General features: G+C 46.3%; 1 protein-coding gene across 2 annotated transcripts in view; it reads left to right on the top strand.

The window, feature by feature from the left end:
* Positions 1-16,571, top strand: part of MREG (melanoregulin) — a 66,229-nt gene that overhangs the window by 14,848 nt on the left and 34,810 nt on the right. For both annotated transcript variants that reach the window (XM_058532958.1, XM_058532957.1), the window contains exon 2: positions 10,464-10,623. In XM_058532958.1, the coding sequence (XP_058388941.1) occupies positions 10,531-10,623 (93 nt within the window). In that variant the 5' untranslated portion in view covers positions 10,464-10,530. The remainder of the gene's footprint in view (positions 1-10,463; positions 10,624-16,571) is intronic.

The following is a 16,571-nucleotide window of genomic DNA, read 5'->3' as shown; positions in this document are numbered from 1 at the left end:
GCAGAAACGTGGTACTAGGTGGGTCATGAAAAGAACACTTGTTTACAGTGTGAGAGCTGAAACAAGAAGGCAGAGCATCGCCTCGTTGGATCTCAGCGGGGAACTCAAGCCTCAGGCACTGCGAAATCACCACGAGTACTGATTTTGGGATTACACATAAATTTTAGCAAGTGGGCGAATTTGCGAATACAGAATCTAGGACTAATGCGGCTCGACTGTAATTACGTCTGTAATCCTCACTTGACAGTTGAAGAAACTGAGCCACAGAGCTTCAGTAGTTTGCTCAGAGGCACGTATGGTCGAGTTGGGATTCGAATCCTGTTATATTCCAGTGCCATAGAAAGAGCAGAGGCCTCCTAGTAGGCAGGGAGGCGTGTAACTAGGGTTATGCAGTGTGTGCTAGAAATTGTGTTTGAAGTATGAGACTTGCCCTGAATTGTTACAGCCTGGGGTCCAGAGACATTGGGTCCTTTCTTTTGTATTAAGGTGGGTGAAACCAGGTACCAGTGGGAAAGAAGGGTGGTGGGTTTAAGACATTTGAGAGGGCATCACCGTCAACTCTAGAAGGATGCTAGTCTTTTCCGTGGGTAGAGTTTTTCATTTCACAACGTGGACTCACATGACCTCTGAGCTGATCAGATTATCTTCTACCCTCGGAAGGGCTTTACAAGAACGTTGGCTAATGTGTTAGTGTCAGTGAGATCTCTCAGACTGGAGCCCAGATGGCTTGACTCTTTTCCCATCCTACGCTGCTGGGTCTCCGAGCTGACACAGCTCACCCGTGGCTTCTTGCAGAACCTGCAGGTTACACAGCCTGAGGCCCTGGGCCAGACAGTGATTCATAGGAAGTGCCTGCCGAGGTGCAAAGGATTCCTACTGCAGGAAGGTGCTTCTGCCTCCAAGAATCCATTCCAAGGCTGGTACTTGAACCTTCTTGAAAGACAGAGGAGAGAGGGAGGGGAGGGTCCTGGGTCTGGGTACAGTTCAGAACAGTGCCTCAGGTCCAATAAGTATGAGATAAACCCTTTACTAAGAAGTCAGCCACTCAAAATTCATGTAAGAATGACTTTTACAGATCTCTTTCCAGGCAGCCCACCGCATCCCTCTTCCTCTTTTGGGACTTGCATTTGTCACTCTTGGTGACACTGGAAGTTCCCAAGAAGATGAAATTTCTCTCTTACACTTTCATGTGATCTAGGTTTCTGGAAATTTTTGTTTTCTAATATATCTTGAAGTGACCTTATCACTACACTTTTGTTTGAAAAGTAAATTCTGCTTCAGTGTTGGGTCCAATAGTTTATTCTGTTAGCGGTTCAAGTCCTTTTTAGTTTGGTTAGTAAATATTTGTTTTGTGCCAGTTAGATACTGTACACTCTATTCTCTTGTGCTTTCTTTTAGGAAATTATTTTGGTGAGCCAGTATGCATCTCAAGGACCCTTGTACTGCCCGAAAGGCGCTAAGAGTTTACTGAATTGCCTGTCACTTTTTTCTTAACTTTTAAACATTTGTGTTTGTGTATGTGATATCAGAAACTAAAAACATACAAAAATATTTACAGTACAAAGTGAATTATTACAGTACAAAGTACAACTATAAAGTGAATACTCCTGTAACCACTGCCCTGGCCAGGAGATAGCTGTTCCAGCCCCACGTCCCCCACCCCAATGGTGTTTAGACTTTTGTGATAGTCATTATCTTGCTTTTTTAAATTGCTTTACCAGCTATGTATGCACCTTAAAAAATGCACTTTATTTTTACCTGCTTTTAAACTTTATGTAAATGGGATCGAACTGTGTGTTCTCACTTTGTGAGGTCCATCCAAGTTGTGTGTAGCTTAGTTCGAGGTTCTCATTGCTTTATAACATAGTCCCCTTTTTTCACCCATTCTATTGTTGGTGGACTTTTGGGTGGTTTCCAGTTTGGGGCTATTATGCATGGTTTAGATTTTAAGGTCAGCACATAAGGTGAAATTGTTCATCCTTCAGCCACACTGGCCTCCTCCTGGGTCCTCATATACATCCAGCATACCCTTGTCTCAGGGCCTTTGCACGTCCTGCCCTCCCTGCCTAGAATGTTCTTCCTCCACCTACCTGGATGGGTAACCCCCTCACTTTATTCAGGTCTCTGCTCAAAGTCATTTTATCAGAAAGTTCTTCCCTGACCACTCTGTTTAAACAGTACCCCCAGCCCCCACTCTGTTCCTTATTCACCTGTATCCTTCAGAGCCTGATCACCACCTGACATAAACACATGCTTATCGTCTGCTTCCGTCCGCAAGACTTTGAGCCCCACCTTCATAAACAACAGCTCAAAAATGTTAAGAATTCATCTGAGTCTGGAGATAGGAATTCCAGCCCTGCGAACTGGGGAAACAACAGTTCATTCATGCAGCAAATATTTATTGAGCATCTGCTAAGTGCCAGGTCCTGTTCTAAGCACTTGAGATCCGTCACTGAGCACAATAGATGCAGATCCTGTCCTCAGGGGGCTTTTATTCTAGTGGGGGGACCACAATAAACAGTAAACATAATGAGTAAATTGGAAGATAAATAAGTGTGCAGGAAAAGGAAAAGGCAGAGCACAGGCAGGGGAGCATGCTTGCAATTTTAAATAGATTGGTCAGGCTGCTCTCTGAGGAGGTGATGTTGAAACAAAGATTCCAAGGAGGGGAGGGAGTGAGGCATGTGGCTATCCGGGGGAAACATGACAGGTAGAAGAATCAGCCACTTCAAGGGCCCTGAGATGAGGGTGTGACTGGGGGGGTTCAGGGAAGAGCAGAGAGGCCAGAGTGGCTGGGGTGTCATAAGGCGCCTTATAGACCACCCTACGACATTGGCTTATAGTCTAAGTCAAATGGGAGCCACTGGAGGGTTTTGGGGGGGAGTGACATGATCTGATTTACGTCTTAAAAGGATCACTTGGCTGTTGTGTTAAGGATAGAATTGGGGGAGGCAGTGGTGCAAGAGGGAGATCAGTGAGAAAAAACGATTGCAGGAACTCATGCAAAACCTAAGCCGCCCTGGCTCTGGTGCTAGTGGTGGGGTGATATTTTTGAAGGTAGAGCCGATAGGATTTTCTGATGGATTGGATGGGGGGATGAGAGAGCCAAGGATGACTTGAAGGGTTTTGGCCTGAGCAGTGGGAGGGACGGAGTTTCCATCACCTGAGTGGGGAGACTGCTGGCGGGGAGGTTTGGTGGGAAGACCAGGTGCTTGGTTTCGACCACGTTGAGCTTGAGTCGTCTGTTAGCCATCCACGGGGAGATGGGAAGCAGGCAGGTGGTACAGGGGTCTGGGATTTCGGAGAGAGGTCTGAGCGAGGTACAGGTATGGATTTAAGGCTCTTCCTCAGGTAGGTGGTATTGAAAGCGTGAGACCACACGAAGTGACCAGTAGCGAGTATAAGCAGAGAAGAGACCCAGCACTGAGTCTACTCTTCAGAAGCCCCAGCATTTCCTCAGCTGGAAGAAACAAAATAGTGCTTCCCCTGCGTACTTCACAGGGTTCTTGTCAGGACCGTCTTCAAGCTTTTAAAGCATTTAAAGCGATGGATGAAACACAGGCTCTGTTTCAGCCGTGGGAATAGAAGGCCTGAATGGTAGGAGCCCATCGGAGAGGGGTGCCCGAAAAGAGGGGCCCGGTGTTTTCCTTCCTGCATACTGAGCCATACCTCTGCTGTTGAAGGAAGTCGTGAGCCTAGGTGGTTAGTTGCTGAGAAAAGCTCCAGAATGTATGGCCCTGTGTTTAAACTTGGGGTTAAATAATGTTTAAACATTGGGTCAACTAGGTAAGAGAAAGCAGCCAAAGTGTTTGTCTGGGAAGGAAGGAAACGAGGGAGGGAAGGAGAGAGGGAGAGAGAGAGAGACATGGAGGAGGGAGAGAGGGAGGAAAAGGAGGGGCTGGGGATCTTAGATTCACCTGCTCCTTCACAGGGAGGTGTCCACAGAGGGAGGAAGGGACAGTCTGGAAGCCCGGGGGCCAACAGGCAGGCTGGTTCCTAGACAGGATCAGACAGGAGGCCTTAGGTAGTTAGGAGGTGGCAACAAACAGCCTTTTGAGGTCTGTTTTCTGAGACCTTTGGTTGCTGTTTCCTGCAGATTTGATCTCTTCACTGTCTTCAGAGCTTCGGTCTTAAACCAGAGGTTGCTGACAGCAGCCTGCGTGTGGGGAGGGCAGGGAGGCGCTGGAACTGCTGGCGTCAGCAGCCAGCCTGTGTGCAGGGTGTTTTGTGGGGCTTTCTGGAATCTTTCCCACCCGGTCCTTGTTGGTAGTGAGGACTCGCGGGAAGCTCTCGTAAACAGCTTTAAGGCTGACCGGCACTTTGCACGGCAGCCCCCAGGCAGGGAGGCCAGTGTCTCTAAGCCTCGGTCTCCTTCTAGCTCTGGATCATGTCGACAGAGAAGACTCCCCAGCCGTTGGGTCTTGCGCCCCCCCCAAGTGGGGCAGAGGGTGGAATCTCAGACTTTCCTCATCCTACCTTTTGGGAGTAAAAGCAGCCTCTGCTTTGGATGTAACTTCAGAGCCACCTCTCAAATGCCTGCAGTTAATAAAATATTTATCATCAGCAGATGGTGGCCAGGGGTGAAACAGCTGCTATCACTTTTTTGGAACCTTCTAGAAATCATTACACGGGGAGGGAGAGAAAGTGAGGCTCCTGATTCAGTGCCCCGTTCCTGCTGCCTTCTGCCCTCTCTGGGCTTCTTGGCCCACCGCTCAGGGCCTTGCACTGAATTCTCTTTACACGGCCCAGAGTCCCCCATGGTCTCCGCTGCACGGAGGATCCCAAGCTGCTTTGTTAGTTGTTCGCTCTAGGCTTTTGTTTGTTCTGGTCTCTCCACCCTAAGTGTTCAAAGTTTTACACCAAAGTGGGTTGAAGTCTTGACGGGGAGGTGGTGCAGGATGAAAGGAGCAGGGGCTAGGATGCCAGAGCACAGAACTAGGGTCCTGTGAGCCAGGCTGGGTCTGACAGATCCTTCTGAACGAGCTCACACCCTTGTTCACTTTACCGGGACCAGCATTTTGGTAAAATTATTAATTTAATGATTTCTTAAGAACGCCACCTTTCCTATGCCCCAAAGAAACCTGACTTGTAACGCTAGTGAGTGAGAAGACCGTGGCAGGAATGAGGTCCAGGTCGAGGGAGGCAGTGGAGGCCAGTGGAGGCGGCTGCTCTGCAGAGATGAGCAGGTCAGATCTGAGCTGGGGAGGGCGCAGAGCTCGCAAGCAAACAGCCCTGGCGAGAGTCCTCGCTCACCCAGAGGCGGACGGCCTTGGTTCTCTTCCCTGTCTCGTATCGTCCCCTGGGTGTCAGTGACTAGGCAGAGTGTGAGGCTCATGGGACACCAGGGAACGTGGCTCCTCATTAGGACAGGGCCACACGTGGGGAGGCTCCACCTGTCTGGAGACGTGAGCACCTCTAAACAAGCCCCGTGTCGACCTTCCCGTGGAGCATCATTCGAGTCTGTAGATGAAAGATGAGTGGCTAGCGTTTTACATTGGCTGGAGTCATGCATGTTCCTGTGTGTGTGTGTGTGTGTGTGTGTGTGTGAGTGTGTGTGTTAGGGAGAGAGGAGAGAGACAGAGAGAAGACAGAGGGCAAGGGAGAGAGAGAGAGAGGTTGTGAGAGGGTGGGAGGGACTGGTGGCCAGGGAGGCAGCTATCACCATCATCTCAAAACATGCAAAGAAATTGTGGGCTATTAAGCACCAAGTGGCTAGATTATTCATATCAAATGTTATTACTGGTGATTCAGGTAGATATGGGCTAATTTCTAAACCTCCTGCTTTAGGGAAGGTTTTAAAAAGTACTAACAATGAGTTATGTCTGGGACTTCCTTTAGCAGCCTGGGGTCTCGGCTCAGCTTGCTCCATTCAGCAAGGACTTTGGCAGCAACTGCCCCGTGCCCGACCCTGCTGGGCCGTGTGGGATGTAAAGAAAGCCTGGCCCCCATCCCTGCCCTGGAGGAACTTACCTACTTGTTGAAGAGACAATACTTTTACAAAAGGAACAAATTGGGGGGAAAATAAAGGACCAGTTGCAGGAAAGTACTAGGGTTTCGTTGCTTGGGAGGTACATGTGCTGTGGCTTCAGTGGCCGTGGTCACAGCTCCTGGGGAAAGCTGTGCCTCTGGGTCTGGATGCCTTGAGAAGCCCCGGGGGAATCTGCCAGTTTGTACAGGGAACACGTCACACATGTGGTGTCATCTGAGCTGCTCCATTTGTGGGTGCATCCCCGTCCCAGCGTTTGGATATCGAGTCTTACGACAGGTGGCTCCTTGGAGATGCCCCATTGGGAATGTCATACTGAGAGGACCTCATGCTGCCTGACCTGGGAGAAGTCAAGCAACCCATCGTCTCTTCCCTGTCTGCAAAGTGGGATAGTGTCACCCACCCTTCCAACCTCAGGGGGTTGCATAACCGGAGGGATGGACCGTGGAAGCCCTTGGGTCAAGCACTGTATCACGCAGTGGTGGTTTATCCTTGGCTGCAAAATCTATTTAGGCAAAAAGAAATTGGCGTCAATACCCTTCCCGTTATGGACACCTCTCCTGAGTCTGCCTGCTCTTTGGAATTCCTCTTCGGCCCCGCGTCCTCTCTTCCTTGCTCTCACCCGCTCTCTCCAGGCTCCGTCCACCCCTGCTTCTTGGGTCTGGCTGTTCCCTGAGGTCTTCCCTCCCTCCCTGCTCCCAGACCGTTCCTCTGATCCCGTGGCTTCCACGGTGATGGAGGCGCATGTGCGTTTCTCCCAAGTCTAGACCTCCAGCTCTGTCCTTGCTCCCAAGCCCAGATCGGGACCTCTCTCTGCACGTCCTGCAGGCTCGCAGGTCAACCTCGGCTTCCTCCGAGCTGTCGCAGTTAAAGGCATCCCCTCACACGGTCAGCTTTGACTCTGCTCCTCGCACCTCTGTGCTGCCTGTCACCCATCACCAGGGCTGCCATGTCCCCTCTGGGGTGCTGCTGGAATCCGTCCTCTCACTTCCATGCCCACTGCTGCTTTCCTAGCCCACGCCCTCGTTCACCCCAACCAGGATTTCAAAATGTTTAGAATTAATTTGTGTTTATTTAGCAATGGAACTCCCCCTTTCCTGTGCCCCAAAGACGTCTTCCTTGTAACTCTAACAAATAAGATAAATGGGGCAGCTGTTCTGGTTGTGGTTTATTTGTGGGCGTCTTTCTGTCTCTGCCAGGGCAGCCCTGCCCATCTCCCACTCCACTGCTCGCCCAGGGTGGCCCCCAGACCCCCTGACGCTAGGACTTCAAAGAGCTTGGCAGGAAAACCATACCCACCATCTTGTGACAGCCCCCTAAGCCATCTCCTTGTTCCTTCTTCATCCAAAGTTATTTCTCTAAAACCCAGACTGGCAAGGCTCAGAATACCTTGTCACAGTTCACAGAATAAAGCCTGAACTCCAGCACTATCCTCAGTCTGACCCCAGATCACTTTTCCTTCTTCACGTCCCTCCGCTTGCCTCCCTCTGTGCACCGGGTGGTGTAGCCGTACAGCAAGACTTGGAATTCCACCCCCCTGCGGGCTCTTGAAACCTCCATGTGCAGCTCGCTCTCCTGCTGTTCCCTCTGGCAGGAAGGCCTTTCCTCTGCCTTCTCTTCCTGGTGGAAGGCTCTACATCCCTCAGGTCAAGGTTAGATATTGTCGCCTCCACGAAACTTTTCTTGAACTTCTTCTCATCACACACAATTTGTCATTCCTCCTCTACTCCTACAGCATTCTGTTTGTACTTTAAAAAAAAAATCACTTATGTCATTGCATTATAGTAGTCCCCCCTTATCTGTGGGGGATCTGTTCCAAGACCCCCAGTGGATGCCCGAAACCGCGGATAGTGCCCATCCCTATATATACTATGTTTTTTCCTGTACCTACGTACCTGTGATGAAGTTTAATTGGTAAATTAGGCACAGTAAGAGATTAAGAAAATATCTAATAATCAAATAGAACAGTTATAACAATATACTGTAATAAAGGGTATGTGAATGTGCTCTCTCTCAAAATATCTTGTTGTACTGTACTCCCCCTTCTTCCTGTGATGGTGTCAGATGATACAGTGCTCCTGTGATGAGATGAGTGAGGGGAATGATGTAGGCACTGTGACGTGGCATTAGGCTGTTGACCTTCTGATGGTACGTCGGAAATAGGATCATCTGCTTCTGAACCTCGGGTAACTGAAACCGCGGATAAGGGGGACTACTCTATAGTCACGCTAAGGGCGGGGACAATGTCCTGTTTATTTTCAAGTCCCCAACGCACCCAGCCCAGTGCCAGTATACAGCAGTTATCCATTCCACGTTTGTTGAATAAACAAACAACTGAATGAATGAATGAATGAATGAATCTGACATGCTGGTTAAAGCCCGTGTGGGCAGGGGACCGAGGCGTCGTTTGCCTCCCCTTTCATCGGCGCATCGTTCTTAAGAAGAGCCAGACCGCGGGCTCTCTGTGGTGTCAGGCAGCCTAAGTGGAAATGAGGCTGTTCTGAGAACAGCGCGGGGCTGCCTCTGGTTCTGTAGTTGCTCCTTTCCCCACAGCTCTGATCACTCTGTCCAGTCCCCGACCCCACACTTCTACTAGAGGGACTTAGGAGCCCTGTTCAGCATCCAGTCGCTCAGCCCTCTGCCTGGGTCAGGTAGCTGGCCTTCTGCTCTGCCGGCCTTGCTTCCAGGTCCCATCCCCCTTTGCCCGGTGTCACAAGTGTTGGCTCTCCCAAGTCTGAGTCCCTGATTGCTAGCCCGACCTGTGCCCCATCGCTCGAGCGCCAGAGCCCCTCCCTTGCTGCGAGGGTTCCTGCTGCTGAACCCCAGGTTGGTGACTGGGACTTGCTTCCTGTTGCAATTTTGTTAGGGCCACCTCTGAGTATCTCGTGTTGTTTGTTTAAATCTTAACATTTTCCTTCAGCCCGCCTGTCAGTTACCCTCATCCCTCCTTCCCAGGTGCCGTCTGCGCATCTGAGCGTCTTCTGCCTCTCCTCATTTGCCATTCCCTCATGTCACACCTACAGGGGTGTTTGCCACCCCATGGCCATGGGGCATTCTAACTCTGCCTCCGAGAACGGCATCATGCACCGTCCAGGTGAAACGCCAGAGAGCGTCTGCCTTCTACAGACTCCTGGACAGTGCTCTTTTCTTCAGCTGCACACCATCATTCTAATCCCGGTACCTTCAGGTCTCACCTGAGTTACCTCGATTGCATCTTAATGAATCTCCCAAATCCACTCTTGACTCCTTTAAAGCATTCTCCACACTGTAGCCGGAGAGATCTTTACAGATGTGAGACTGTTCATGTCTCATCACAGTCCTGCTTAAAACCTTTCCACATTTCACCTGGCTCTTAGGAACAAAGCCCACATTTCTAAAGAATGTTAGAAGACACAGCCTACAAAGCCGTGTGTATCTGGCCCCAGCTACCTCCGCAGGAAATGTCTGCTTTCTTCTAATGCATACACTCTTCTTCCTCCCACCCCAGGACCTTTGAATGTGTTGTTTCCTTTGCCTGGAGGTCTGTCCTTGTCTTTCAACTTAAAGCTCAAACATCCTTTCTTCACAAGGCCTACCTGACGCCTACCCCCGTTAGCTCTCGGCTCCCTGAACCCCCCTTTATAGCCCGTGTCATGGTTTTTAATTATATAGTCACGTGATCATTCATTAATGTGTTTCCTTCCATGTCTGTGTTGCTCACAGTCTTATTGAGCCCCGTGATTAACGTGGAGTCAGTGCTTCATACGTATTTTAGATGAAGGAAATAACCCCGGCATGACCCTGCCTGTCCAGTCCCGCAGAAGTTACCCGGGGCTGTGTACGAGCCTGTCCTAGGGGTGAGGCTCTGCCACTCATCTCCTCCAGAAGCCCAAGCACAGATAACGCCTTATAGAGACTAAATCATAAAACAGACGTACAAAATGGGGCTACTGAGATTCTTACTCACATCCCACATTGTTCATTGAAAGTATTTGAATATGTGTATTAGTACTGAATTTTCTTGTTGTAAGGAATTAGGTACATATTACATACCATTGTAGTCTAAATTTACTGTGCTTCCTTGAATTCAGAGCCAGTAAAAGTTCATCTCTTCATATGACTTGTTCTCTTCTTTTAATCACATGAGAATTCTCTTCCCCATTGGATTTCCTTTTTTTTGTTTTAGTTGCTGGGGTGCTCAGTGCTGAATTTCATGTTTAACATAGTAAAATTACTTCTGCCCAGGTGTCTGGTTACATCTGTTCTCTGCTGTTTTTAAAGTGATTTTTTTATTTTTCTATTGTGTTATGCTTAATTATTAAAGACGATTCAGACCTTTTTGTTATAAATATATATTTTATATATTACATTATGTATTACATAATATATGATATATAAAAATTTCATATTATATGTTACATACATATGATATATATATAGTATAATATAATATATCTATATTAAAAAACCCTTATTCCTCTTTTTTTTTATACCGTAGTGATAACAGTCCATATTCTTCATTTGGAGCGACTTTGGCGAGGGATGATGAGAAGAATCTGTGGAGTATGCCTCACGATGTGTCCCACACAGAGGCGGACGACGACAGAGTCCTGTACAATTTGATAGTCGTTCGTAATCAGCAGGCCAAAGATTCAGAGGTGAGCGCCTTTTGAGATCTCGCTGTGTGTAGATGATAATGTCCAGTAGAAAATAGCATTGACCGGGAAGACCAGCTCGAAACAGAGAAAAGAATGAAGGATGAGATGTTTGAAATGATGAGCGGGTATTTTAACAGCATGTAGCTGCTGATTATAGCTGATCCTAGTAGACCTGCTTGATAAACAGATAAGACTGATTTCTAATTATTACCTTAACCATATTACAATAGTATAGAAACAGCAAGGCAGTGCTGTTGAAGGTCGTCAAGATAGTTTATCCACTTAAATGGCTTAACCAGTTCATCTCTAATCTCTCCTGTTGTTTAGCAAGCCACAGAAGACTCAGACTGAAGGTTCAAGGGTACGGTGCGTTATCACCAATTCTGAGTTCATGGGGCCTGAATTAGTTTTATTTTTATTTTTTCTGTTTATGGCATCTTAAATTGTCCTGTTGATCAGACAGCAGCGTATCTGCCATCTTTGAGATGATTTTTGTAATAATACTGGAAACCACTCTTAATGGACTCAACCCAAAGTCATTGGTATGGGAAAGCTAGAATATTGCAAAGGGGAGGACTTAGTAAGTTAAGAGAAAACAGCAAAAGGGATCATGTTTTATTTTCTCCTTTATTTCAAAAGTAGTATTATGGTACTATATTTTGGTACAATATAATGTAGTATTATGGGTATCATTTTCCAAATCATACAACCTAGTTTTTCTAACTTCTTTGTTCATCAGTTGGTTCTGAGTAGATACCTGTGTTAAGTATAGACTGTATATTTTACCTTGTATCTTATAGGAATTGAGAAGAGTAGGGATGTTTAAAACCCCAGGCTCTGGCTCTGAAGAAAAGCACCAGAGTGTGTATGTGTTGGAGGGACCATGGAGGGTCGTCTTTTCCTTTTCTAGGTTTCTTTATTTTTGGTAATTAATTGCTAACTATGTTTTCCCCCAAAACACGCTTTAGTAGGAGGTGATGACTTTTAGAAGGACTGTGTGTCCTGGTCCTTTTATTCGTGTGGATAAATGAATGGATGCCTTTGGGGGTTAGAGGTGGGCTGTGAGGTGGGGACCACAGGGTCGAGGCGGGGCTGACAGTTGGCTCTGGTTCTTGAGGCCTGGGCGAAGGGTGCCCTGGAGAGTCCCGCAGTGGCTTCGACGAGCGTCGTTTCTTGGGTGTGGAGTGCTGATGGGGACGGCTTCTGCTAATATCCATCACAGGGCTTAACTCAGAGGCCTAGCATCCCACTAGTGGCCATGCTCCACATCATCCTGCCTTCCTGAGACCCCAGCATCGTCCCCTCCTCCACTGGGAACACTTAGAGCGTGTCATAAAGCCTGCTCCAGCCAAGAACAGCCGTCCTGGCTGCCCTCGCTGAGCACGTGGACAGGAATGCGTGACCTTGCTTTCTCTTTAATGGAAGAGCCAATCTTTACCCCGCCGTGTTGGGCTGACCAGTTAGGGTTTCTGCTGGTGAGAATGGAGCTAGTTCATCTCCTTTATTCTTCTTCTTGCCTTACTCTGCCCAAAGCTATAACAGCAATAGGGAAGTAATATATGGCATACCCCCCGCATGTGGAAGGACGTGAAGGGGTGTTTGGGCTGAGCCTGGCCTCTCTGCCCTGTTTGTCTTTACTTTTGAGAAGACAGGAGAAGAGGCCACATGAGCTGCAAAACTCTCTGGATAAGCACAGCTCCAGAGTGCCCCGTTGTGTCATTTCCGTGTGCTCACGAAGCCGTGTGAAGGGCCGTCCAGAAGGCCTTCTCTCCTCCCTGCCTAAGAAATGAAGCCAAGCTTAACTCTAGAGGAACTCTGTAACCAAGACAGGCAATCAAATAAATAATCTGAAGATGTGGTGATGATAATTGTACATGAAATTATTTGAAATATCTCTGTTCATGGTGCTTCCTTTTTGTTTAAGTGTAAAAAAATACACGCACACACACACACGGTAAATATAAAATATATATAATATATTTTAAGGTACATATATAGTATATATAATACATATGTAATATATATGGGGTTAAAAAAAGTTTTATATTTTCTTCCAAAAATTGAAATGCATGTAAAAGCATATATTAATATATCTATTCATTTTCCCCACGGGTTGGATCATACATTATGTACTGTTCTGCACTTTGGTTTTTTCCCACTTAACAATATATTTTGGACATATTTCCCTTTTAGTGTGCTTAGATTTACCTTATGCTTTTGGGGGCTCTCTAGCATTCTCTTGCATGGATTTACCATCATTTATTCAACCAGTCCCTATTGATATTTAGGTTGATTCAGGTTTTTTGCTATTAGAAGCAATGCTGCAGTGGATAGCCATATATACTTGCATGACCTTCCGTGGTTTTTTCAGGAGTAGAATTGCTGGATGAGAGAGGATGTGCATTTAAAATGTTGGAATTTTCGCAGTGCCTCCTTCTTGGAGGAACCTAGGAAAAGCACTTCAGGGTGTAGAACTGAATGGTGCTGGAAGCTCAGACTGTGTTTAAGGGGAGCAGCTGCTAAGCTCCAGAGAGCTGCTTGCCATTTGCTGTGCTGAGAATGTGGATGCAGATGTGCCAGAACTTTTGATTTTTAGGAGAAGCTGAGCATCCGAATTTACATATAAAATATCTAGATTTTTTTTTTTTTTTGGTAAGGAAGATTATCTCTGAGCTAACATCTGTGCCAGCCTTCCTTGATGAGCGGTGTGTGTGTCTGCTCCTGGGATCTGAACCTATGAACCCCAGGCTGCCAAAGCAGAGCACGCGGACCTAACGGCTACACCACCGGGCTGGCCCTAAAATGTCTAGATTTTTAAATGATAACTCACATTAAAAATGTGTCAGCTGAGGGCCTGGTGGTGTAGTTGTTAAGTTCGTGCACTCTGCTTCGGCAGCGCAGGGTTCGCGGGTTCAGATTCCAGGTGCAGACCCACACACCGCTCATCCAGCCATGCTATGGCAGCGTCCCACGTACAAAATGGAGGAAGATTGGCACAGATGTTAGCTCAGAGACAATCTTCCTCACCAAAAAAAAAAAAAAGTCTCAGCTGAACAAAATATGTTTATACTGATATATAAGGAATATTTATAATAAAGACTACTACTACTTATTATTATTGTTATTTTGTCCAGTGGGGTTGAAAAATGAACTCACCATTGATTTAGAAGGTGAAAGTGGGAACCTGGTGGGGAGTGTTTTAAGTTTGAACAAGTTCCATATCTATTAATATTGCTTATTTTCTTTTTCACACAGGATAAAATTGGTACAAATTTTAATAAAACAGAGGATTTTAGTTTTGAAAGAAAAATGAGTTCTACCTACTAAGGAACCCCAGATATTTTTGCATGATACGATTTAGAAGCTCAAGCAAAGTATTAAGGAGAACTGAACATTATGTTTTTCCTTGAGTAACGATAGCGTGAGAGACCCAGGAATGTCCATATTTGGAATTCTCTGAAAAATGAAAAATAATTTCAAAACAGTGTTTGTACTACGTATATCCCCCTATTGAGTCTGAAGCTGGTGGAGGAAGGCCTATAAATAGTTAAGGCTAAATTTGTAGTGTTTTCCCAAATTGAAAAAAAAATCAGGAAGGAAGATATATAGGAGAGTAAATAGTGAAGCAAAGACGTGAACTTAAAAGTAACTTGCAGTGTCAGAAAATGTAAAGAGAAACATTTAAGTCTAATAGAATCCACGTTCATTTACACAAGCCTTCAAAAGCTGATGGAAAACAGACTTGCAGCAGAAGAAACGATACATTTCCAGACCTCCAAGCACTAGAAAAATTATTGCTCATGTCTTTGAATGATGCCATAAAATGCTTTATGTTTGACTAGGAAATAGTCAACAACCTCAATATCGTGTCACTAAGTCATTATCCTCATGTTCATTCTCGTTAAACTATTTATGCTTCACATAACACACTGTGTTCTAGGAGCTTAATAATGCTTGATGGAATATCAGTGCATCTTAGTTATTTAGTATCTGTGTAAATAATTTAATCATATAGAACGATCTTGTCCTCCACGATAATAATAATGAAAACAATATCAGGCACTGTTCAACCACTTTACACATATTGACTATGTCCTCTTCCCAACAACTCAGCGAGGTAGGTAACGTTGTTATTTCTTTGTAAAGCAACATGTCCAAGACCACACAGCCCAAAGTGTGGAGCCAGGATTTGAATCTGGGCTCTGTGAATCCAGAGACACATTTGTAGTGAGCACCATGATTGAAATCGTGAGAGAGGAACAGATATTGGCTGTGATTCACTGTAGATTTCCAAATGCTTGAGCAAGGTCTGTGCCAAGCCCCTTTCTGTGACTTGTTGATGCCAGTGATGTGAAAGGCATCGTCCCATCAGTGGGATGAGAGCTGGATTTGGTTTGAGGATTGTGACCCCAGTTCGGGAAGTGTTCCCCGTCATCCCGAGTGAGGCTTTTCCACGGTGAGTGCAGCCGGTTAAGATTCCTACCCTGGGCTTCTGTTTTATCAGTTCCAAGATGTTTCATCTTGGTCCTTTCTACCCCTTCTTCACAGTGTTCTGTGACTTATGTTCTTTGGTGTCCCTTCTGATGGTCCAGTAACAGTTCTTTCAGGAGTTGGTACACAGCTTCAACATTCTTTTTTTTTTTTTTTTGAAGATTAGCCCTGAGCTAACATCTGTTGCCAATCCTCCTCTTTTTTGCTGAGGAAGACTGGCCCTGGGCTAACATCCATGCCCACCTTCCTCTACTTTATATGATACGCCACCACAGCATGGCTTGATAAGCGGTGTGTAGGTCTGCACCCGGGATCTGAACCTGCGAACCCTCGGGCCGCAGAAGCGGAGCGTGTGAACTTAACCACTACGCCACTGGGCCGGCCCCACGGCTTCAACATTTTTACTCTGCTAAAAAACCCTTTTACGTTTTTGATTAAGAAAATAAGTGCTAAAAATCAAAGTGTTCTCCTAAAGACTTAAGTGCTATTTTGGTTCAAAATAGGTGTTGTTTATTGCGCATAATTGGTGGTAGAAATTCTCTGCTTGTTTTTAAAGCTATTAAGTAATTACATGCCTGGAAATGTATGTAGCTCTGATGATGGGTGCCTGCCTTTCTGTCAGCGAGCTAGGCGCTATTTATATACCAGCAGGGTCCACATGAACACCAGATGCTCGTGTGGCTCAAATGATCCCGTGAAAACCATGCTCTGCGGAACCCCGGGGAACATCTAAATGTTATTATTTTCTAAGACTATAGAGGCAAACATGTAAAATGTGCCTGGTTTACAATTTACTTGCTCTTCCTACGTGTCAGGACTCCCTGCTGGTGGAGTGTTGCCGGGCATTGTAAACAGTTCCTGTAAAATGTTTAAAATAGCAACGGCCCTTCTCAGGGGTTGTTGGCAGTGTGTGGATTATACACTTAGCCTGTCATATCCCTAGTACTGAAAGAAAGGACAGAACAGAGGGGACTGGCATGTTTCGTTGGAGGATGTGAGGAAGTGGGAGAGAGGGTTGAATTAATCATGGACCAGCCACATAACTTGGAAACGCTTGGAGTCGAGATGCTCCAGTTCGGCTCTGCATTGCTGTCCTAGCTCATCTCCAAGCTGAGGCCTGGGCAAGGCCTGCTCTGGTAGGGCCATCTGGTTTCTCCACAAGTGGGTGAACATTGGCTGCTGTTGGAGATGGGGACTGCAGGTTTTACACAAAGAATGAATGAGCAAAATAACAGTGGAAAATTGGAGCAATTCTCTAGATACTTCTGGGTTCCTCCAAAGGCCTCTTTGTTCGGGGACCAGATGATCTGGATTGTTGAATGCGACCATTCTTTATTTTGCTTTGCTAGTGACTGGGTTGGCGGGGAGAGAATAAAAATGCTTATTGGGATCTGAGAATCAAGTGATCTCACCCTCTGTTTTCTAGGTAATAATATTTATTGAGTATTATGCTGTGT

This window comes from Diceros bicornis, chromosome 37 (genome assembly GCF_020826845.1).
Source record: "Diceros bicornis minor isolate mBicDic1 chromosome 37, mDicBic1.mat.cur, whole genome shotgun sequence".
NCBI lineage: Eukaryota > Metazoa > Chordata > Mammalia > Perissodactyla > Rhinocerotidae > Diceros > Diceros bicornis.
This window is presented reverse-complemented; position numbering and strand designations above follow the sequence as displayed.